Raw genomic sequence first — 25,431 nt, forward strand, 5'->3', positions numbered from 1 at the left:
TTTGGAAACTATCATTTCAACTTGAAGAATATAGTCTTAAAAAAGCAGATCATATAAATGTGCTCTTTGTATACAAAGACAATAACAGAAAGACATCATCTCAGAGCAGGAAGAGACCTCAAAGACCACCCGCCCAAATTATACTTGGACAAGAATGTCTACCATATCATGTTGTTGAGGGATGAGAAAGGAGGGGTGAGAGATATCCCACAGTGTTGGGGTTCCCAGGCCGGTGTCACAGGTTTTTGCAAAAGAATATTGCAGTCCTGATCTCCAAGTGAGGTTTTTGGCAAAAAAATAAAAAATAAAAAGGGTTTATTTTCATTGAGAAACAGCTTTCCTCTGCGGACAATTTCTGATAGGAATTAGCAAAGGTTTGGGTACATAGCCTTTGATTATATTTAGGTTTCTATGGCCCGGGGCTAGGAAATGATCTCCAGATGAATTTGAAGGACTATCAATAATGAGTGGTAATTATACCCCAGGCCAAGATCTTCAATTGAACTGTAGGTGGAGATTATTATGTAGGGGAGATTATTTCCCCTAGGAATAGGAGGGTGGAGTTACTCCCAAAGGTCTGGAGGGTTGAAATTTAGGTTTTTTCCAACCCAGGTCCACTCCCCGCAAAGATCAGGGGGACACAGTTCCTATTACATCAATATCTCTAAAGAGTTCATCCCACAATCCACAGCAACAAGGCCCTCCACAACTGAGGGTTCCCTTCCCCCTTGTACACACTTCTGTAATCTATTCCCAAAAACCAGAACCCACTGGGCTGCTTGACTGTTCACATAAATAGGAGACACAAGAGTCACTAATTCTTCCTCCTGGCAATATGAAGGACCATTAGGACTCATTCTCTGCCATGCCCCTCTGCCCTGCAGACCCCTGGCTAGGTCATCTGACCTACTGGTGTAACCTAAGGATCACTGGGCCTTGCATTGACAATTCTGTAGTTAAACATTATATTCTGAGTTGTTTCTTTCAGCTACAGCTCTTTGAGTCCTGAAAAGAGCAATTGTTAAGCTTTTCTTACCTGTCTTTCCACCATAAAATAATGTTTGACACACAGAAAGTATTGAATAAATTCTTCATTCATTAATTTGAAGACCTCCTCTGAGAAGAAAGCCATCACTTCTCAGAAAAAACTATTTTACTTTGGAAATTTTTTTTCCTAATTGTTGGGAAGTTGTTTCCTTATATCAAGTCCTACCTTTGCCCCTCACCAATTCTCATCCAATTCTACTTCTGTTGTCTAGGGCAGGATACTATTGGTACCAGAGCCCAAGGTTTACTCAAAAGTGCTTATCTAAGAATGTGGAACAATAAAACCTGTGCTGGTTGCTTCTTGTTTCCTACAAAAAACCCATTCTGACTGATTGACAATACCTTGCTTAAAAAGCTATCCTATTTCCTTACCATAATGAAAAAACATACTGGCTCCTCCCTTATTTGCACCTTGCTTTTCCATAGCCAGTTATCCTATTGAGTGACTTAAAATTTCAATATGTAAAGCTCTCCCAAACTTTTTTTTAATTGCTAGACTCTCTCAGAGTTTGACCCTCTCACTTTTGTGTCAATGAAGTCTTTTGAGACTATAAAAGAATCTCTCTGAATTATTTCAAACAAACTATACTCTCAGACACTTCACTATTCCATATGACAGCCCTTCAAATGAAGTCATAAACTTTCCTTCTAACTCTTTTTTTTCCAAGCTAAATACCTTCAGTTCCTTTAACCAATCTTTATGTGGGGTATTTTGTCATCCTTTCACCATCCTGGTCATCCTGTTCTGGACACATTCTATCCTCTTCATATCATTCTAAAATTAGGTATCTACACCTACTCACGGCACTCTCAGATTTGACAAAATAGAGCAAATTATCAACTCTTTGGCCCTGTACACAGGTAATGCATACTTGCTACTCATACTTGGTTAGCTAAGTGACTTTGACCTTTTTCCACTTAATTTGCTGGCAATACCCTCCTCACCCTTTCTTTGTGAACTTGATTTTTGGATCACACTTTTAAAGACAGATAGATTTAATAATGTTTGCAGATTTGCACTAAAACTCTCACTTCTACTAAGTCTCCTTTGTGACTACAAAGTAGTCACATTGTTGTTGTTGTTGTTGTAGATGTTGAAATGTTGAACCAGGAATTAGACCTCTAGACTTAGAATTTTATTCGATTATGATCTCCTCAAGAGCTATTTTTCAACTTTATATCACTAAGACCTAACACCATATTTGGCATGAAATAAATGTTGGATTGACTTGGATTTTTCAGAATAAAGATGAGTGAATACTGAATATGAAAATCAACCTCATTAGTACTCTACACTAATAAACAATTGAGCTCACTATATGATCATGTTGAAAAGTATTTAAAGCAAGTTTAGCACATGCAAAGAGAATGAGAATCCACTCATTCCCCTTTTTTCATTTGAAAATCATTTATTAAGTTTCTATTCCATGCAGAGGCACTGTTGCATGCTTGTGGCATTCCAAGGCAAACTCCCCAGTGTGGCTGGACATGGCCTTTCCACCCTTATTTTCCAAAATTCCCAGAGATGTACCCTACAATCCAGCCAAATTCAGTTACTTTTCCCCAAAATCAGCATTGCATCTCCTGTCTCCACCCCTTAATCCAGATAGTATCTGGAAAGTACTTCCTATTTATCTCTGGAAATTAGGATAATTAGTGGAAAACTTTTATTGGTCTAGTAATCAGTGCTTTCTTCTTCCTTAAATAATATTGCATATCCCTATTTTAAATGTTGTATTTCCTAATGGGGAAGAAGCTACTTAAGGGCACAGTTTGATTTTTGTTTTGTCTTTTCATCCTTGTTCTTAGCACAGTGCATACTTAATAATTGCTCCACAAATGAATAAATAGTTTCTCATTCTTCTTTCATTTGATAACCCTTTATTAAATAATAGAAGATGACTACTATACTCCTGCTAGATCATCTGTTCTTTGTGCTAAAATTGAGATTTACAAATACTCAGGCATATAAACAAAGGACAGGAAACCTTGTCTTGTATTTTATTTACTTTTCAACTTTTCAGTTGTTTGTTACTGTAAAGTGCTAATGAGATCAATTATCGGATTCAGCATTGTTTATCTTTATTCTCTAACCAAATCAATCCAGACATTTATTTCATGCCAGGTGTGGTGTTAGGTCTTAGTGATATAATGGTAAAAAACAAAACAAAAAAACAAAACAAAACCCAGCAGTTTAGAAGATCATAATCTAGTAAAATTCTAAGACTAGAGGCCTAATTCCTTGTTAGACTTTTCAATTGCTAATAGTATTTAAACCTAGAGGAAACAGGAAGCCTTGAGACATGTTTTGTTCAGTCTTAGAAGATATGTGTGCAAATTAGAAAGAGGCAAATTTAGACCTGATCTAAGGAAAAATTTTCAACAGTAAGAGCTGTGAAAAAAAAGTGGCGTGGGCATCTCAGGAAAAAGTGGCTTCCCTGTCTCTGGTGGTTGGAAGACCTCCAGTCAAATAACTATTTTCTTTTTTTTTTCCTTTTTCCTTTATTTTTTTTCAAGCATAGGTTGGACTATATGAGTAATGAGGTTCCTTGAAATTAAAAAACTCTGTGATTCTTCTAACAGTACTTTGCTGCAACTATGATTAAATCTACATGATTATATAAATCAATCATTTGTCAATAGTCCTGACTTCATCAAATACTAATTTTTGTGAAATGAATAAATCTAAGATACTAAAATAAAATGTAATACATTTCCAGCAGCAATTAATTACTACCACATATTAATTCATCTCACATGTATTAATTAATTAATTAATGCATTAAGAATGTATTAAGAGTTTACTTCCAAAAAGTAAACTCTATTTACTGTTAGTGAGGATTTGAAAAAGAAGCCTATTTCATGAATTACTATCATTTTACGAAGCAAAAGCCATCTTCCTTCTGGAGAGTTGGCTTTCTAGGTCAAAGATAAATCAGTTCCCAAAACAAAGAAAGAAGCTAATGAAGGTCTAAATCTAAATAATGCAAAGGTATAGAAAAAAGACTACCATATTATGTAGAGGACATCATGGGTATACCTATGCCTTCAGAATGGAATCATAGGAAAGTGGTTTTAAAATTTTGCACCCTTCTTGATAACTATACAGATAATCAGTCAACATAGTTCTCACATGTCACTGTTCTTGATCAGAGTGACTATCACTTCACCTGAAAATGCTACAAAGAGAGACAGTCATTTCTATGATCAATCACTAATGGATGATATAGATCATACCTGGATCAGGTAAGCAATCTGAGAATCATCGTCATACTCAGCTTCTGATTGATAGAGCTCTTTGAGTAAAATCTTGTATTTCAAAAATGCTTCACGTTGTCGAGCTTCATTGTCAAGCATACAGCACTTGCGACATTTGATAATATGGTATGAAGTAGATGAAATGGAGAACTCTGTAGATGGCAAATACTTCCCACAACTGTGACAAAAGTAAATATTCTTATAAAGCTTTGCCGGATCTTGAGGAACCTAATTAGAAAAATTGGAAGATTTCAATCTTATGTCAATCCACAAGATCTGATCATCTAAAAATTATGAAGCCATTAATGATCAATATATGTATGACTGTATATTAAAATGATATTTAACAATATTTGCAAGTCTAGGAATTTTTTTTTAAAACTCAATACTAAAGCATTTACTTTTCAAGAAGTATAACTGCTTAAAAACTTTAGAGAATGGAATGTCACCAACTGACTTAGAAAACAACAAATTTCTGTGAAGTTAATAAATATATTCCATTTTAGGAATAACATTCACAAAATACTTTATAATTTCAAAATGCATATATACTTCTTGTGACATTCAAAAAAAACTTCTGTTTAATGAATGGTAGACAAGAATATTTCCATTTTACAGATAAGAAAACAGCCTCAAAGAAATTAAGTAAATTGTTTTAGATTATAAAGATTGTGAAGAATGAATAAGTGACAAAGCATTTATTAAGCTCTAACTACAGGCAAAGCATTGTCTAAGCAACAGATATATAAATGGAAAAAAAAAAAAAAAAAACTAGGCAGTTTCTCTTCTCCAATAAGTATTTACTGAGTGCTTACTATGTACCAGGTACTAGAAAGAAAACACATATAGGTTAATAAAGGATAAAGAATTCTTCACACTTGCTGCTTAGGAAACTATAAAGTTAAGACCTTCCAGTAAACAGCACAATTAAATTTGTGGTCTTTAAATTAATCAGTGAAAGGGCTAGAATTCTTGTCTCCTGACTCCCAAGAAATCTTTTTTTCCCCCTGTGATGTGTATGTAAAAAGATAGTTTAGATTTTGCATTTCCAACAGTGTATTGCATTACTTATTCTAGTGAGACTATGTCTAGACAGCATAAATAACAGGACTATCAATTAGATGATCTAGTTATTTCAGTCACCTTACCAACCAGTTTGGACTACCTATAAGAACAATCACACTATTTCAGGGGAAACTGGCCATCTAAGGATTTCGGAGGAGTAGGGGATAGGAAATGATTCAGCTAACAAACAAGTTTATTCAATGTCTCAGCACTGGCTGTTTAGAATGTCAGTGAGGAGGGTCATGAATATCCTATCCTTTGTGAATACCCTACCCTAAAAAGGCCTGGGGTCCATAGATTCTTCCCTGCCATGGGATCCATGAATAGACTTCAGAGGTCTATGAACATGGATGGGAAAAACATTAAATCTTTATTTTCACTAGTCTTTGGTTTCCTTTGAAATCCTATACATGTTACTTTACACATTTAAAAGCATTATTCAGAGAAGGGATTCATGTTTTCACCTGAGTACAAACAGGATCTATGACCTGAAAAAAGATTAAGACTCTTACAGGTCTAAATCAACACTGACTGCTCCCTCAAAAGAGGGAGGAATTAGTACAAAGACGAAAGAGACAAAATTTCTGAGTTCATTTCTAACTCTGTTGATTAGTTAATGAAATGACCTTGGGAAAAGGTCTTTATCTTCCTGTTTTGTGGCATGAAGCAGGAGTAAGAATATCAGTGTCTTTGCTGCCTCTTCTCATGTTCAGGTCATGGAAAGTCCAACCCTTTTGCATGCTTTTGAAAAGGTAAAAGAAAGATGCAAAATGGTTGGACTATCTATGACCTGAACATGAGAAGGGGCAGCAAAGACACAATAAAAAACATCAAGACTTCTTTATCTTATGGATGACCAGAAAATGAAGTAGGCTGATCGTGTGATAAGAAAGAGCTGCCAGAGACTGCTACACAGAGTGCTGCACTGGAGATATTAAAAACATGAGGGAAAGGCCTTCTGTGTATTAGGAAGGACATAGAAGGCAGGAATCACACAAAGTGGAAGACACAGAGGAAAGGTGGGACAAAACCACCATAGTGATGAGGTCACATGTCCACTGACTCTCTGACCTAAGGAACCCCTTCCTGGATTCACACGAAAGGGTCTTGTGACAAATGCTAGCATCATTAAGGCTTTCCACAAAATATAATTTCTGAAGCAATTAAGATTTACCTTCATACTAAAATTTGAAAAAAAAAAGTTATTATTTTTAATGGAAATCACATTAAATTATAGAATTTTCAGAGCTGTAAGCAATCTTCATCCTGTTTCAGGCCCAGTTCTCACATTTTACATAGGGAGCAACTAAGGACTAGAGAAATCCAAAGTTTTGCCCAAGCTTAAGGTGATTCATGACAGGGCTGTGATTAGACATACATCTCCTGATTATTGATATATTTCCCTTTTCCACTACACTATGCAGTCTATTATCTTCATTTCTGCCTTATGAAAGAGACTACTCAATAAAATTTCACTTTTTTGATAGACATAGAATCATGATTGTGAATTTATCCAATAATGTGGGGCTCAGTTTGGGAATGGCTTTTTGAGTTTAAGTCTTCTTTAAGGACAGTTATTATTTCTCATTGTTGTTTTTGCCTATTTTAATTGTAACTCTCCTATTTCTAATTTGTTGTTTCTGTTGAGTCTGAATGAAAGCCTCTGAACTTAACCTAGGGAATACAGCTCATAGGCTTTATAGTTTTATGATAATTAGTTCGGGTGTTCAGGGGCCTTTTTAATATACTTCCTGGGATCTCCTAGGCAGTGGTATCAAACTCAAATAGAATCAAATGTTTTTTATAGCATACTGACTCAAAAGAACCACAAACTAACATTATCTATATTGTACTGTATTTTTACTTATTTTGTTAACCATTTCCCAATTACATTTTAATCCAGTTCAGGCTTCGCTTGGAGTTTTGCAGGCAGACCACAAATTTGATACCTCTGTTCTGGAGGGATAAGGTTGCCTTAGCGACTTCTGATTCACTGAGGCCATTTTCACCATACTACAGTCATATTCGAGAAAAGTGAATAGTGTTTCTGGTTGAATTTGATAAAACAGAAAACTTTAATCTAACTAACTTCCCTCCACCCTGGGCAAAATGTTTAACTATTGACATAGTAAAAATTCAAATATTTAAGTAGGTTTCAATTCTAAGTATTCATGGTGTTCAAAAACAAGCCTGTGGTATTTTTACATTTTTCCATATTGATTACACCTTAAAATTTAGACAAGATAATATAGAAAAAGTTGTTTTTTTTTTAAATACCTTAAGGTGTCTGGCGACTTCAGGGTTAAACAATGGTGTTTTAATGTATTGAAGAAATAGTGTGGCTATTCTTTTTCTGAGTCCTTCAAGATTAGCGCATTTAACTCCCCTCATCATAAGATCAACCTCTCGGTCAATCAATTCTAAGATGTCTTGGGTCAGTTTACATTCATGTTCCTACAGAACACAAAAAGATTTTTGATAAGAGTTTATTAAGACCATTTCATTATTGATCAGTTTCCTGATCTACCATACAGAATTTTTTTTTTAAAAAAAGAAACCAACACTTGTATTTTGATATGAAAGAGTGTTTGAATAAAAAAATACCAGTAAAGAATAGAAAATCATTTAAAAAGAGATAGGTAATTAGAATAGACATGATAATGCAAAAAACAATAGCAACTCAGATGAGCAGAGCAGGAAAAAAAAAAGGTAATTGAACAGAAGAACAAGAAAGAAAATTAGGGATATATGACTATCAACTAATGGGTAAATCTCATTTACCCAATACTATAGTTGGGCTGGTCCCCAAATAGTCTGACATGTCTAACTCTGTAAGAATTAGCTCTGTGTCTTTTGCTTATATTGTTTCTCTTCTTACTTCTGAAATATTTTGTATCATGCCACACTTTGAATTAAATACAAATATCTCATAGAAGAAAAAGAGGAAAGTACAAATTAAGTCTCAATAGACACAATTATAAAACTACAAAACCATAATCTGTCAAATTTAATTAAGAAAAACCAGGTTCCTTGAGAATAAATAAATTCCATTCACATAATGAATCTATTAATCATTTTAATAATTATTTGCTTTGAGACATTTTGATTTTACATTAGGATTCAGTGAAAACATTCCTTCTAACACAAAATCAAAGAGAAAAGTACCTTTACAGTGTGCTTCAGTGTTAATAGCACATCTAGCCTCTCATCATCACAAATATTTTTAATTATAATGCAGTTATAGATATCTTGCAGCTCTCTGGCTCTGATGGTATATTGTGTATCCATTACTGTTTCTGTGTTATTACTTGATATCCACTTCTTTGGAGCTGAACACTTCAAAAAAAATACATTCGAATTAATACTAATTCATTAAAGACTGAAGATATCTATTCTGTTTCTACCAACAAAAAGATTACCTAAATATGATGTTAATATGAACACAATCATTGGTAAGAACATATAATTAAGAGAATTAAAGATTTATAAGAAACATGGAAATGTTGAATATCAGAAACAGTGTAAGTACAATAATTAGTCAGAAGACAAAGACTATTTTTAATCTTTTATTTGACAGTTTAATAACTGTTTGGGCATAATTCCAGATTGTTCTCCAAAATGGCTAGATCAGTTCACAGTTCCACCATTAGTGAATCAATGTCCCAATTCTTCCACATCCCCTCCAACATTTGTTTTTCCTCTTCAATCATTTTAGTCACTCTAATAAGTACAAAATGTTATCTCAAGGACATTTTAATTTGCATTTCTCTTAGCAATAACGATTTAGAGCATCTTTTTCATATGACTATAAGTTGTTTTGATCTCTTCATCAAAAAAATACCTCATCATATCTTTTTACCATTTATCAACTGGGAACTACCTTTTTGTAGTTTTTGTATTCTTGTAGATTTGACAAAGTTCTTTATATATATGAGATATGAGACCTTTATCTAAGAATCTACTATACACATACACACATATATATATGTGTGTGTCTAATGGTAGCCATCTCTAGAGAAGAGAGAAGAAAAAAAAAGAAAAAATAAGTCATATAATTTTATTATATATTTTAAAGGAATAGCAAGTTATATATAATAGATTTGCAGCTTCACATACAATCATTCTTTTTTCTATTCTAATGTGTTATGGAAATGTTTGTTTCATTTCTTAAATTCAAAATAAATTTTTAAAAAATATTTTGTTTTCATGAATAGTTATAGTGCATAGTATGGTGAACTAAAAAGGGATTATGGAAAGTAATCCATCTACCAAAATGAGGAAACTATGTTTCACATACTTAAAACTACTGAATGCCATTGTGATGTATGATTAGTATGAATCCTTCAGTTCCTAGATACCTCCTAAACATTGTCATTCAGCTCATCAGTTACTGGATTTCTGTGCAAAATAGGATATGGGCCTTTTAAATACTGTAGTGAACTGCTAGTACCATAGAAAAGAAGCCCAGCAGAGAACTGCCCAGAAAAATCTTGATATACTTAAAGGAACATCTTAATGCATAGATAAGAGCTGATACAATTTTGAAATTTTCATAAAATAAGAATATGAAATATTATGGACTAAAAATTTTGGAAAATATGATAGAAATGATGTGGAAACTTCTTCCAAGGAACCAGTGTGAAACAATAATAATAATAACATTGGCTTTACCATCAAGACAAATGTTTAGAAGACTGCCTCTAGAGGACAGGATTTGTTAAATCCATACTAATATAGTAGATCAACAATTTATTAGTAAGAGAAATACCTATTTTTAAACTGTTACAAAATTACAAGGCATTATTTCAAGAGTCACTGTCCTTAGTAATTTCTAAATGTACATTCTCTGGGTCTAGAGATCTCTACAGGTCTTAGTTTCATTTATCTATCATTACTTCAATTTTGAGCTTTGTAGCTCTGAACTCAAAATACTAAACTGAGAAATCCCATATTAGCATTTAGTCTCTGGTCTGATTCCCTTAATCTTGCTGCATCTACAACCCTAGTCAATAGCCTGGTCAATAGCCACTGACCTTATCTGGAAACATTTAGTTTTTCACACTAGGAACTATGAGAGACAGGGGAAAGTGACTCCTATCCAGACTCTTGTACCTTCCACTGACTTTTGTGTGTGCATTCATATATGTGTTTGCGATTGGGAGAGGGAGAGGGAAGAGATAAACAGATGAACTGAATAGATAGATTAAGGATTAAAAATACTCAGTGCAAAATAACCTAAAATTACTTCTTTATGGATAAAATACAGGATACGACATGTTTTACATCAATTTGATACTTGGATACTGCAACGTGGAACTTTATATATAATATATATATATATACATATACATGTACACATATTCTCATTGATATGGGTATTTCCTCCTCTTGACTATAACAACTTACACGTGGCTTCTCATCCAGTGTGATTCATGTCTATGTTCTTCCCATAGATCTTTCACAAAGGATCTACCCAAAATGCTGGCAGGTTAATTTTCTTCCTAATATATAATTTATCTGAAACTAGGGTATGACAATTCAAGAGATTGAGATTGATTCATGAAATTACTAGATAATTGTTTTAAAGTTGGGTATATCTGATGGCTGACTGGAGACTATTTTTGATAGCTTTGGCCCTAGTTACAGCATGCTGCCTAGCACTCCATCCCCTGTGGCACTTAGCTGTCTCTTGGGTGGGTGTTTGAAATAGCTAAATAGAGACAGATATAAAGTTATATTACTAAAAAAAAGTTTCAAGTTATATTTGCAATTTTCCATTCAAATTTCTTTTTAGAAGCATAAGGTTGGGTAATGTTACATTGACAAGTATTAGGTCAAATAATTTTACAATGAGAAAAAATGAAGTTTTTTTAAAATAATATTTTACATTTTTCAGCAATTGTGACATTTCTTCCATTCCTTTCATACAGGTAATTAACAATGTTAATTGGTCAGCTAAAGGACAAATTAAAAGTAGATTCAAATAGGTTCGTAGCTAGAAAGGAAGTTTTAAAATCCATTTTCAGTATTGGCCTCAAGAATAACATCAGAACTTCTTTTTCTACAGCAAAATAACGTTTTGGTCAGGTATACTTATTGTGTATCTAATTTATATTTTAATATATTTAACATCTACTGGTCATCCTGCCATCTAGGGGAGGGGGTGGGGGGGGTAAGAGGTGAAAAATTGGAACAAGAGGTTTGGCAATTGTTAATGCTGTAAAGTTACCCATGTATATATCCTGTAAATAAAAGTCTATTAAATTAAAAAAAAAAAAAAAAAAAAGAATAACATCAGACCTCAGAAACCATAAGTGATGTGGATTATTAAAATAAAAATCTAAAATTAAGTAATTTATTTTAAAACTGACAGAACTAATTTGAAACCTATTAAGCACTTTGAATGGAAAGAGAATGGAAATAACCTGATTATAAAATAGTATAACATTTCGGACTGATGAATTAGAAATCAAAAAGTGTTGTTCTAAATGAATACAGCCTTCTTATTATTGGTTCCATACAGAGCAAAATTCAATTTTTGTTTGAAAGGATTTTTAAGGCATTATAATGGTTTTGTGATTTTAAGCCAAGTTTTTAATTCGATGTTTCATGTTGTCTCAATTGCTGTATATGCTTTTCTTCTGCATAATTTTACTCTGCTAGTCAGCAAATCATTTCATTTGTAATAATCCAGTTATGAATATCTTTGTTTCAGAGATTCCAATCTCAGATAATCAAACATTAAAAGTATTACAAAATGTCATTCTTTCCCTGTCCTTCCCATTGAATATAGTGATATTCTGCCATTTAGATAGGACTCTGTAATGGGCTGAGGTTTGAGTTGATGCACTGAGGTCCCAAGTACGGGAGGCTAAATAGTAATTGGAATATACCCTATTAATACACATGCTTGGATAAAGAATGGCCCCGCCCACTCTCTGTGCAAGTCCTGATGTGTTATATAGGAAATGACGATTTTGGGGGGTGGAGGCAGAGAGAGACAGGAAGAGAAGCTGGGAGAGATTGAGCCTGGGTTCCATACTCCCAGCTGCTGGTTGTGTGGCTTCTGGTCTAGCTAGCTTCTTGACTCAGCTGCACATATTGCTATCGCCGATTCCCTTCCACCTCCGATCTTTCTTCACTGAGAATAAAGACTGACGATTTTCCCCTAACCTGAATTCCTGACTCCGGCTGATTTTAAAATACGCGGTCTTCACAGGACTCTATGTACTTTGAGGCATTTTCACATAGAGTATCTCCTACCTACCCAAATCCTGCTTAGCCTTCATATCTACTTCTTCTATTAAGATTTCTCTGACTATTCTATCCCACCAGAATTTCTCACTAATTTGATCTCATGCTTTTATAGTCAATACTAAATAGTTTAGCACTTAATTGTTTTCCATTTTATCCTGCCATTGCAACTGTATTGTCTGCTCTCATAATTTGGATGTAATCTCTTTGTCCTAGATCCATATTGGGAGCTCAATAAATAGGTGAATGGCAGATGTGATACCTAGAATCAGTCTGAAGGAGGAGGTAGGGAAGTGCTATTATTTCCATATGAGAGGTCAATGAAAGCCTGAGAAAAAGTATCCTATTCAAAGTCAAACAACAAACTTAGTCAATAAGGTGATAGTTGGTTTGTCTACCCTCAGAGAGCCTAAGTCTCTTAGCTCCTTATCCCATGCTTCTTTCATTGCATTGCTGTCTTTCACTTTTCGCAGTACAAAAATGTATGTAATATCATATTCTTTTCTGATGCTATGACTTGAATCAATTCAAAGTAATAACTATTTCTATGCCACCACCTTTCTTCTGTACATCTTTGAAAGTTGCTATCAAAGAACCTGAAAATTGACAATTCACCATATTGACAATCTGGGGCAATGGAAGAGATAATTAAAAAATGATTTTATGATTTGCAAAATGTTTTGCCTACATTATCTTATTTGATCTTCACAACATCCAGAGAGGTAAATGCTATAGCTCTGATTATCACCATTTTAGAGATAAAGAAACTGAAGATAAGAGAGCATGAGCATAAGTGACTTTCCCATAAGCCCATGCCTAATTATCTAAATTAGGCCTTAAATCCAGATCTTCCTAACTGTAAGTGAAGCGCGTTGTGGTCCCTTTAAGAAACTGATTTGTGATCTTTTCAAATTGATTTGTGATTCAGATTACTCCCCGCCTCTTCTGGCTGATGCATTGTCAATTCAAGAAGCTAGGACCTTTGATTCACAAATCCTGGTCAAAAGCACCCCTTTGAATTCCAATAGGAGATCTGGGCTTGTCCCAGCCCCCAGATCTGAGCCAACTTGGGCTCTCACAGCCCTCATAGGATCTATCTGAACCAACTTGGGACTCCGCCCACGAGCCCCCTTTAGCTAAATCTCTCATTATAAAAGAGCCAAACAAAAATCTTCTCTCTGCAGAAGTTCCAAACATGCCAGCTATGCCATGCTTGGCATCCCAAGGAGCTTCTGCCCACTGGAATAGTTCCAAGTGCCCTCTTCTCTCTGCCCTCACTTATTTCCTTAACTAGATTTGAACTTTACTTCCAAACCCCATAATAAACCTCTTTTATCAATCTATGTTTTCCGGTCTGTAAATTCCTTAACAGGGGACTCTTGTGCCATCAGAAAGGGAATCCTTAGAACTCCCTACCCTTGTGCTGAATTTTGAGAAGTTGCAGGGAACTCCACCTGACTCCCTGAACCCCCAACCTGCCACTAGACCTCATTTAATCCCCTGACCACCAGAAACCCTAATTTCATTTGGGTACCCCAAATCTAAACCTCATCATAAACCCAATGCTCTACTACACTACCTAGCTATTTCAGTGAAATTGTATTATATATTTGGTTGTTTCTTTGCAAAATGATACCATTAAATCATAAATTAACTAGATTTGTAACAAGATTTGAAAGAACAAATAGATTTTACCCTTTCAACAATAAACTTTTTTTAAGTAAAAAATTTAATTTGAAAACATCAATGCATCCCTTTATGGAAGAGAGTTGCGATTGTACATACTCCTCGTATAGTCCCCCAGACATAGAAGTGGAGTATATTCTTATTAATATTTGTATATCCAGGGAATTATTCTCTCCTTTGTGTCAAATTTCAGACAAGAGAGACTAATGAAAGTCATGACTGACCTACCTACAAAATAGAAAATTAAATTCACTGCATTTTTGGATATTTTAAAAAAATTTTCTCTCAAAGAGTACAGTTTATTGAAATTTGCCTAAAAGTAGGCTGTTTTTTTTTATTTAAAGGCATTATCCAATAGGAGACAAAACACTCATAAATAAAAAAATCAGCTTCACTAACAACTAAACTTGCAACACTAATAATGTGGTCTTCAGTTTCAGAATTCTCTGATTTCAGGCCTTTGGGAATTTCCAATTGCAAACATGAACTTTTCAAATGGGTTAATTTTCTTTCCTAGCTTTCTTCTTCCCTAGAGTGTCCTGGCAGCAATAAGAAATGCACAATAATCTCATTCTTTGAATTGCTTCAGAAAGTGGGCCCTTTGTAAATATCAGTTAGCTGCCAACAAATGAGACAGAGCAGAACATCAGAGGTGCAAAACATAAGAACAGCAGGAAGAGATGAAAAAGGAGGAGGGTTGGGGGACTAGAAGAGAGAGACAGAGAGAGAGGCAGAGAGAGAGCACACACAAACCTTATGAGAAACAGGCCTCTCAAATAAGATGAGGAGAGGGAGATGGTTGAGTTGTTAGAGTAGATCTTTTTCTTCCCCAGTTAATACTTAGTTCTCAGAATGAACAAATTAAAAATAAAATTAATTTTTAAAAAGCTATTGAGTGGTGAGTTCCTTTCCTTTTAGAAAATAAAAGGAAGTTTATTCATCTACAGGGTACAAGTCCATTTAAAGCAGGGTATAAGGGAGCTTGGAAAAGGATAATAGGAAAGTGTGTTGCTTTATTCTATTAGGCAATATGAAAAAATTAAAACGAACTTATCAAAATTAACATATTATAATTTTCAATTTATTTCTTTAACTCTTTCCTTTCTTTTTTTCTCTTAAAGGTTGAGAGTTTTAGGAAGTGAAATGAAAGAAATAGTTTTATAATGTTATAGGGAAAACCACATATGTCAGTCAGAATAAACAGCTTTTATTTAATAAGGGGTACTGATAAATGAGGATCAAGGTAGCAATTTTGATTCCAAATTTATTGACATGAATTTCTTCATTTCTTAATTGTGAATTCTTTGAAGTCATAAAACTATAGAAGTTGGCAGCACTGAGTGTGTTAAAATTTAAAATTCTATTTCTAATGTTCCAACCAGTATTTAGATTGAACTTTTTATTAAGAGGTAAGAAAAACAGTGTAGAAATCAATATTGATTAATTCATTATCTTGCTTCAGTTAACTGAAATAGTATATTTCATCACTCCTTGAAATTCTCTATTCTGACCAAGAAGTTTAGGAATATAATACTGGCTCAATGAACTATATCACATTTTGTACTCAAAGACAAAAATGTTAAAGACCAAACAAAATTTCACAACTCCAGAGTTATTTTGCTATTATAGAAATATGTTTTCCTCTTGTCTAGATATCTAAACAAGATCAACATTATATTGCAATCTTTAAAAATGGTTGCTAATTATTATATACAGAAAAGATTTGATCTGCCCTAGACCTGTGGAAATATTTTAAAATATATAATTTTGCAATCATGATAAGACTTGTAAGCAAAATCAAATCTACAAATATTTATTGACTGGCTATTGTATATAAGAGTCTATGATCAGGGCCATAGGATGGACACAGAAATTTTTACAATATATTGTAAATACAGATATTTAGATTGTGATTGTAAGCTGCTAAAGCATGGGGATTGTCTTTAGACTCTCTTTCTATGACCAGAATTTAGCACAGTGCACACTAAGCACATGATATTAAGCACAAAATAGGTGCTTAATAAATATTTGACTATATAAATCAATTATTATTTTACCTACTATGGCCCTCAAAAATAAGGTACCTAATATGATGACAAAAAATATTCTATAATTAGTTATACAATATTTTAGTTTATTCTAAGTGACTCTTCCTCCTTACCATATATAGTTACATCTCACACTCTATCTGGCTTCCATCCCTAGCACTATTGTAACTGATATCCCATCATAACTCTAACCTACTCCCAAAAAATAATGAACTCTTTAATGCCAAATTCTAAGCTACTTCTAAGTTATTCCCCTTAAAACTCTTAGCATAATATGACAGTTAACAATATACTCTTTTTTAATCATTTTATTTTTCCTTCCTTTCAGTGACACTATCTTCCCCCCCCCCAAAGACTTTTCCAGCTCTCCTTCAGCTCTCCCATATACCACCCCTTCTCTTACTCTCTCAGCTGAGAACCTTTCCTCATATATCACCAAAAATTGAGGCCATTTGCCAAGAACTACCTCTTATTCTCTCTCCTATCAAATCATTTTGATGCATTCTACTACTACCTTCTTCAATCATATCTCACATAGAGTGCCTTTCCCCTTTCCAAGTCTGACCCTTCTTCTTTCACAAGTGATACTATTCTACCCCATCTCCCCTAGGAGATTCCCCTTGTGTCATACTCACACTTATTTGTCTTCAATTTCTTCCTGTCTAATGGCTGCTTCTTTACTGCATAAAATACACTAAAATCTTCTCTATCTTCAAAAACCTTTACTCTGATCCATCCATTCTCACTAGCTATCATCTATATTGCTGCTTTCTTTTGGTGTTAAATTCCTTGAAAAGGTCATCTACAACTGGTGCCTTATTTTCCTTTCAACTCTTATCTCGGCATCTGACTTCTGACTACATCATTTAACAGAAACTGTTCTCTCCAAAGCCACTCTTTAATCACGAAATTAAATAGATTTTTCTCAGTTCTCACCTCTACAGCTTTTGACAACACCGTAGATCACCCTTTTCAATTTGATACTTACTTTGCTTTAGATTTCTAAGATCTTGCTTTCTCCTAATTATCTTTCTACCTGTCTGACTGCTCCTTAATCAGTCTCCTTTGATATAGCTTCATCCAGGTCATGCCCAGTAATAAAGAGTGTTTCCAATACTCTGTCCTAGGCTCTTTTATCTTCTCCCTCTGATTTACTTCTAGTGGTGATCTCATCAAGTCCTGTGGATTCAAATATTATCTTTATGTAGATGATTCTCAGCTCTGTTATTTAGGTCTAATCCTTCTCCTATTCTACATTCTCAAATCTTTAATTGTCTATTAGATATTTTGAACTGGACGTCCTGCACACATTTTAAAATTAAAAGTTCAGAGAAGATTCTGGGATGATAGCAGAGCTGGTAAGAAAATTCCAAGTTCTTCAAATCTCCCTTAAAAGACAAAATAGAGGGGCAGCTAGATGGTGCAGTGGATAGAGTGCCAGTCCTGAAGTCAGGAGAACCTGAGTTCAAATTCAACCTCAGACACTTAATACTTCCTAGCTGTGTGGCCCTGGGCAAGTCACTTAACCCCAATTGCCTCAGGGGGGAAAAAAGACAAAAAAGAGCCTCAAGGTGAGCATAAAGTGGTAAAAATAAAAGAGTTGAGACAGGGTTGGGACAATTGGAGACGATCCAAAGAAAGATGTTTGGCTGTACATATGTCAATATTATTTCTCTTTTCCTATTTTCTATTTACATCTAAGGTAAAGGTAAAAGAAAAAAAATGTAATAGGTCAAAATCTCCATTCATTATTTACCCTGCCAACAATTGTCCCCTTTCCTAGCCTTCCTATTACTGTGAAAGGTACCGTCATACTCTCAGTCACCCAGATTCACAACTTAGGGGTTATTCTCAAATCCTCACTCTCCCTCACCTAACCTTACCCACTCTCAAAGCCTATGGATTCTACCTTCACAACATTTCTCACATACATTGTCTTCTCTTCTCTGACACTTGCCACCACTCACAGAGGGACTACTGTAACCTCCTGCTATTTGGGCTCTTTGCCTCAAGTCTCTTGTCATTCTAGTCCATCTTCAATTCAGCTATCAAAGCATTCAGTAAATTGCAATGCTCCCTATTGTTCCAGGAGCAAATATAAAATTTCTTGTTTGCCTTTTACAGCCCTTCTTGACAAAACCCCTTCCAGCATTACCAGTCTTCTTATACTCCTTTCCATATATTCTGATTCAAGACACTGGGGCCTCTTGCTGTTTCCCATACAAGACACTTCCTTTGCCTTCTCAACTATGGAAATTTTCAGTGGCTATTTCCCATTCCTAGAACTCTCTTCTGCCTGGTTCCCCTTGCTTTCCTTCAAGTCGCTTAGCTTAAAGTCCCACTTCCTACAAAAGCCTTTCCCAGGCTTCCTCAATCTTAGTGCCTTACGACAGACATTATCTGCAATGGGTACATTTATTAATATGTAGAGCTTGGTTTTTACCAACTAACATGTTGTCTTCTTCATTAAACCATGAGTTCCTTGAGAGGGTCAAGGTACAATGTGCATTGGGATCAAAGTACATTGTACCTGATTGTGGTAAATCAGACAATACAAGCAACAGACTGGGAAGGCTCTGCCACAGGTCAGTCACAAGTAGTCCATGTGAACTTCTGTAGTGTCTCTAAATGTGTGCAGCTCACCTTTCTTTTGAGCTACTGCAATTCTGTTTTGCTCAAACAGCATAAAGCCTTTCTTTGACGCAGGCAGCCATGCTGGGTAGTCCTGTGCCAGTGTCTTTCATGTCTCACAATCGATTCCAAAGCTCTTTAGAGAGAACTTGAGGGTATCCTTGTATCACTTCTTCTGATCTCCATATGAGCTCGTGTCTTGCATGAGTTTGCCACAAAATAGTCTTTTAGGCAAATGCATATTTTGCATCTGAACATTATGGCCATCAGAATAACACTCTCTGCAATAGGTTTTGAATGCTTGGCAGTTCAGCTGGAGAAAAAACCTCAGTCTCCAGTATCTTATCTCACCAAGTGATCTCCAGAATCTTCCTAAGACAATTCAAATGGAAATGATTCAGTTTCCTGGCATGATGCTGAAAGACTGTCTAAGTTTCACAGGCATACAACAATGAAGTCAGCATAATGGCTCTGCAGACCTTCTGTATTGTAAGCAGCCTAATATCTCTTCTCTACCACACTTTCCTTCAGAGCCTCCCAAATACTGCTCTAACTCTGGAAATAAGCATATCAACCTCGTCATCTATGCGTATTTCCCTGGAAATTATACTGCCAAGATATATGAACTTGTATACTTATCACAGCATTCAAAATTTCTCCATTTGCTATAACTAAAGGTTCTATATAAGAATGATAGGATGCTGGCTAATAGTGAAACTCTGTTTTTTGCTTTTGTTAAGCCAAAATTAGCACAAGCAGCACAGAATCAATTCATATTCTACTGATCTCAGCCTCAGAGGCTGCATTGAATGCACAATCATCTGTGATTAAAGAATCACACACTCAACTCCCTCTACTTTAGTCAGGTTTAGAGCCTTTTTAAGTTAAATAATTACCATCAGTAGCTGACCTTGATGCTAATTTCATTCTCACCAAAGGCACCCAACAACATCACTGAAAACCCCAGCATTCAATGTCTGCCAGTAGGAGGACCTTAGTCAATGCTTATGATGTAACTTGACTTAGTCTTCCTCCCATTTCTGTGACTGGTTCTTTTCTACATACATTTCTGTCTTTCTAATATTCATTCTCTACATTCTCTCTCACACATCATCTAAACCCATGTTTCAACTGTTTCCTCTATGCAGATTTAGTCTACAAATATTTTTAAGGACCTACTTGGATCAGGGTTCTATGTTAGGAACTGAGGAGATCCAGTGACACTGCAGTCCATGGCATTGATGCAGTGGCTGCTCTAGAGCATATGGGGTGGTACCGCCAATGGCCTTGGAGGCAGCTGTGGCAGGAGCAGAAGCAGGGGGCTTCAGAAGCTTCTAGCTCACAGAAAGGAAGGGGGTCAGATAATTCATCAGGAGGAGATTATAGGGGACTCTGAGTGCCCATATAGAGCTATGGAAGATAGTTCCAGAATAGAGGGAAGCATTAGTGCCTGCATGCACAAGGGAACTGAGGTCCTGGTCACAATTCTGGGGCTAAAAGTACCACTATAACAGGAGGGTGCAGAGGAGCAGGGATCTTTTTTTCTATGTAAAACACAGAGTAGAAGAGCAGCATCCACAACTCTCCCCAGATCACACCACTTTGGAAATACTAAAAACTTAAAGAACCCTCAAACTAGCTTTGTGAACAGCAGCATGAAAAATTCTAAAACTTTTCCCACCATGAAAATAGAACCCAACTTTAACGCAAAGTTAAAAGTCAAAAGTTAGGTTGGAAAAATGAGCAAACAACAACAAAAGAAGCTGGTTATAAATAGGTACTATGGTGACAAGGAAGATCAAGACAGAAACTGAGACAAAAATAATAACATGAATGCAAGCAAAGTCTCAAAGAAAGAATATGTAGATTGAACATAAATCCAACAAGAATTCCTGGCAAAAGAAAGGTAGAGGAAATTGGTGAAATGATATGGAAACACAGTCTTGATCACAATATTTAGCACCTTCCAAATTAAAAAAGCAGAGGGCTTGGAATATGATGTTCTGGAAGGCATAGGAGCTAGAATTACAACCAAGAGTAACATACCCAGGAAAACGGAATGTAATCATTCAGGGAGAATAAGGGACATTAAATGAAATACAGGAATTTCAAGCATTCCTGATGAAAAGTCTATAACATAATTTTTTTTAAAGCAGAATAAAAAATGTGACATTCAAACATAAAACTCAAGAAAAGCATGAAAAGGTAAATATGAAAGAGAAAACATAAAGGTTATAATAAGGTTAAAATATTTACATTCCTATATGGAAAGATGATATATGTAACCCCTAAGAACTTGATCATTATTAGGGCAGTTACAGATAACTCTAACTCTAATCTCTAAAGGAAACAGACATAAGGTAGGTGTAAGAGTTACATATGTTGGGATGATCTCAAAAAAAATGAAGGGTTGAGAAAGTAAATTGCACCAAGTGAAGGGAGAAAGAAGATAAAAAATGTGGGAAATAATCTTACATAAAGAAGTATACAAGGAAGGACTTTTACAGAAGAGAGGAAGAAGGGGTATGGCAGGCAATACTTGAACTTATTCTTATTTTAATTGATTCAAAAAAGTTAGAATATGTACACACACTCAGCTATAGAAACCTATCTTACCCAAGAGGGAAGTATGAGAGGAAGGAAAATAAAAGAAGTGGAATCAATAAAAGGGAGGACAAAATAAAGGAGGTAGCAGAGTCGGACATAATATAAACCTTGATCAAAGGACAAGCAGTTAGGTAGCACCATGAGTGGAGTGAAAAACTCTTCATCATAAATCTGGCCTCAAAATAATTACCAGCTGTGTGACCCTGGTCAAGTCACTTAACTTTGTTTTCCTCAGTTTCTTCATCTATGAAATGAGTTGGAAAAGGAAATAAACAACTTCAGTAGATTTGCCAAGAAAATCCCAAATGGAGTCATGAAAAGCCAGATACAATTAAACAACAATAACAGAGTAAATAAGAAAAAGAGAAGGATAAACAGAAAAAAAATAGAATGGAGGGAAATATATAGTTAGTAACTATAACTACAATGTGAATGGGATGAATTCACTCATATGTAGAAATGGATAGTAGAATGAATTTGAAACCAGAATCCAGTGATACACTATTTACTAGAAACAGAAAACTTGAAAATAGAAAAACACACATAGAGTTAAAATAAGGGTCTGCGACAAAATTAATTACAGTGCAGCTGAAGTTAAAAAAAAAAAAAAAAAGCAAGAGTACCAATCATGATCTCAGACAAGGCAAAAATGAAAACAGAGCTAATTAAAAGAAATAATCAGGGAAAATAAATTTTGTTAAACAGTAACAGGCAATGAAGTAACATAAATACTAAACATATGTGTACTAAATGGCAGAATATCAAAATTCTTATAGGAAAAACAAATGTGTTTTATGAGGTAACATACAGTAAAACTACAGGAGTGAAGGATCTCAACTTTCTCATCTAAGAACTTGAGAAATCTAATCATAAGAAGATCAATAGAATTTTAGAAAAGTTAGATATGATAGTTTTAGAAAAAAAAATTCAATGAAAATAAAAAGAAGTATACCTTTTCTGAGCTGTACATGGCACTTTCGTAGAAACTGATAGCGTATTAAGGTATAATAGTCTCTTAAACAAAAATAAAAAAGGAGGAAATATTAAGTGCATCCTTTTCAGACCATAATGCAATACAATTCACAATATAATAAAGGACCTTGAAAGCAGAAATTAAAAATTAAATGGACACAAAGTAATCTAATCCTAAAGTATGAGTCAAAGAACAAATCATATAAAAAAATCAAAAGTTTTTATTAAAGATAATGACAATAATAAGACAACATATCAAAGTCTGTTGGAAGTATCCAAAGTAATACTCAAGGGAAATTTTATATTTCTAAATGCTTATGTCAGTAAAAGAGAGGAAGAGTAATCAATAAATTAGGCCTGCAATTTAAAAAACCCAGTAAAAAAGTAGTAATAATCCCCAACTAAACACAAAAATAGAAATCTGGAAATCAAAGGAAAAATTAATTAAACTGAAATTTAAAAAAAAATTAGTGAACCAATAATATTAGAACCTAGTTTTGTGAGGGGGAAATCTAATAAAACATATAAACCAATGGTTAATCTTATTAGGCACCAAAGAAGGAAAGAGGAAAATCAATGAAAGAAGAAAACTAGTGGGGGTAGATGCAAGACGACGGACAGTAGACAGGTCTTTGTCTTAGCTCTTCCTGGCTTCCCTCATATCAACACCTTATCAGTCCTCTGAACAGGTTAGGGAGGGACAGAATCCACAAATATTTGGAGTGTAACAAATTTCCAGCAGAAGATATTTTGGAAGAACTTCAGAAAATGTTTGTGACAATCAGAGAGGGAGACCCAGGGCAGAGAGACTTTTGTGCGTGGGGGAATCTAGTGGGAGGCTCATAGCCAAAATACAGTAATACTTCCTTATTCTGTCCTGGTTGAGGACGGTGGATCAGCAGACTAACAGTGAGACCTTCAATGCAACTTACTAAAGGTAAATAGTGAGCCCCTGAACCCCAAAACAACAAGCGGCACTTGGCCATGCTCACCCAGCACAAGAAAGAAGCCGGCAGCACCAGCCCTAGGGCAGCATGAGGCTCTCTCACTTATAGAGGAAGCTTGGGACAATCTCCCCTTTGCCCTAAGAGCAGGCCTCAACCTTTAAAAATGAGCAAAAAAGCAAAATGAGCCCTGATCATAGATACCATTTATGGAGACAGGGAAGAACAGACCTCAAATCCTAAGGATACTAAAGGTAAACTGTCTCCAGATGAAATCTCAAAGAGTGATACAACTTGGTCTCAAATCACAAGGCCTTCTTGGAAGAATTCAAAAAGGATCTTAAAAGAAAATTAGAAGAAAAATGGGGAAATTTTTTTTTCTGGAGAAGGAAAGAGAAATTATCCAAAGAAAATCACTCCTTAAAAAATAGTTTTGGCAAAATTGAAAACAAAATCAAAAACAGAATTTCTGAAATGGAAAAAAAAATCCAACAAATAAAACAACTCATTTAAAAGTTCAATTGGCCAATGCAAAGGGGATTAAAAAGCTAACTTACAAAAATATAGATTGCCCAGATTATCAGAGGAGGAAATAAATTATTTCAATAGTCTCATTTTAGAAAAAGAAATTGAACAAAATATTAATCAACTCCCTAAGAAAAAATCTCCTGGGCCAGATGGATTTGCATGTCAATTTTAACAAACATTTAAAAAACAATTAGTTCCAATACTATGTAAACTATTTGGAAAAATAGAGAAAGAAAGAGTCCTACAAAATTCCTTTTATGACACAGATATGGTGTTGATACCTAAACCAGGTAGGATCAAAGCAGAGAAAGAAAATTATAGACCAATTTCCCTAATGATATTGATGTAAAAACCTTAAATAAAATTTTAGCAAAGAATTTACAGCAAGTTATCACCAGGATAATATACCATAACCAAATAGGATTTATACCAGTAATGCAGAGCTGGTTCATTATTAGGAAAACTATTAATATATTTCACTATATCAATAACCAAACTAACAGAAATCACCATTATCTCAATAGATACAAAAAAAAGCATATGACAAAATCCAACACCCATTCCTATTAAAAACACTAGAGAGCATTGGAATAAATGAAGTTTTCCTTAAAATGATCAGTAGCATCTATTTAAAACCATCATCAAGTATCATATGTAAAAGGGATAAACTAGAGCCCCTCCCAATAAGATCAGGGGTGAAAAAGATTTCCCACTATCACCATAACTATTCAATTCTGTATTAGAAATGTTACCTTTAGCAATAAGAGAAGAAAAAGAAATTGAAGGAAGTAGAGTAGATGATGAGGAAACCAAATTATCACTCTTTGCAGATGATATGATGACATACTTAGAAAATCCTAGAGAATCAACTAAAAAGCTGTAGAAACAATCAACAACTTTAACAAAGTTGCAAAATATAAAATAAATTCACATAAATGATCAGCATCTCTATATGTTACCAACAATGTCCAACAGCAATAGATACAAAGAAAAATTTCATTTAAAACACTGTTGATAATATAAAATATTTGGGAGTCTACCTGCCAAGACAAAGTCAGGAACTATATGAACGCAATTACAAAACACTTTGTACACAAATAAAATCAGATCTAAAAAACTGAAAGAATATTAAATGCTCATGGATAGGCCAAGCTAAAAGAATTAAAATGACAGTTCTACCTAAATTAATCTACTTGTTCAGTGTCATATCAATCAAACTCTCAAGAAACTACTTTACAGAGCTAGAAAAAGAATAAAAACAAAGTTCATCTGGAAGAACAAAAAGTCAAGAATTTCAAGGGAATTAATGAAAAAAATGCAAATGAAGATGTCCTAACTGTGCCAGATTTAAAACTATATTACAAAGTAGCAATCATCAAAACTATTTGGTA

At 34.6% G+C, this 25,431-nt stretch overlaps 1 protein-coding gene across 3 annotated transcripts in view; it reads right to left on the minus strand.

Annotated features, from left to right (window-relative positions):
* IQUB (IQ motif and ubiquitin domain containing) overlaps positions 1-25,431 on the minus strand; it is a 102,851-nt gene that overhangs the window by 9,716 nt on the left and 67,704 nt on the right. For all 3 annotated transcript variants that reach the window (XM_031938946.1, XM_031938945.1, XM_031938944.1), the window contains 3 exons: positions 8,536-8,706; positions 7,648-7,824; positions 4,285-4,533 (listed from right to left, as the gene is read on the minus strand). In XM_031938946.1, the coding sequence (XP_031794806.1) occupies positions 4,285-4,533; positions 7,648-7,824; positions 8,536-8,706 (597 nt within the window). The remainder of the gene's footprint in view (positions 1-4,284; positions 4,534-7,647; positions 7,825-8,535; positions 8,707-25,431) is intronic.

The sequence above is a fragment of the Sarcophilus harrisii genome, chromosome 5 (assembly GCF_902635505.1).
Source record: "Sarcophilus harrisii chromosome 5, mSarHar1.11, whole genome shotgun sequence".
NCBI classification, from domain to species: Eukaryota; Metazoa; Chordata; class Mammalia; order Dasyuromorphia; family Dasyuridae; genus Sarcophilus; species Sarcophilus harrisii.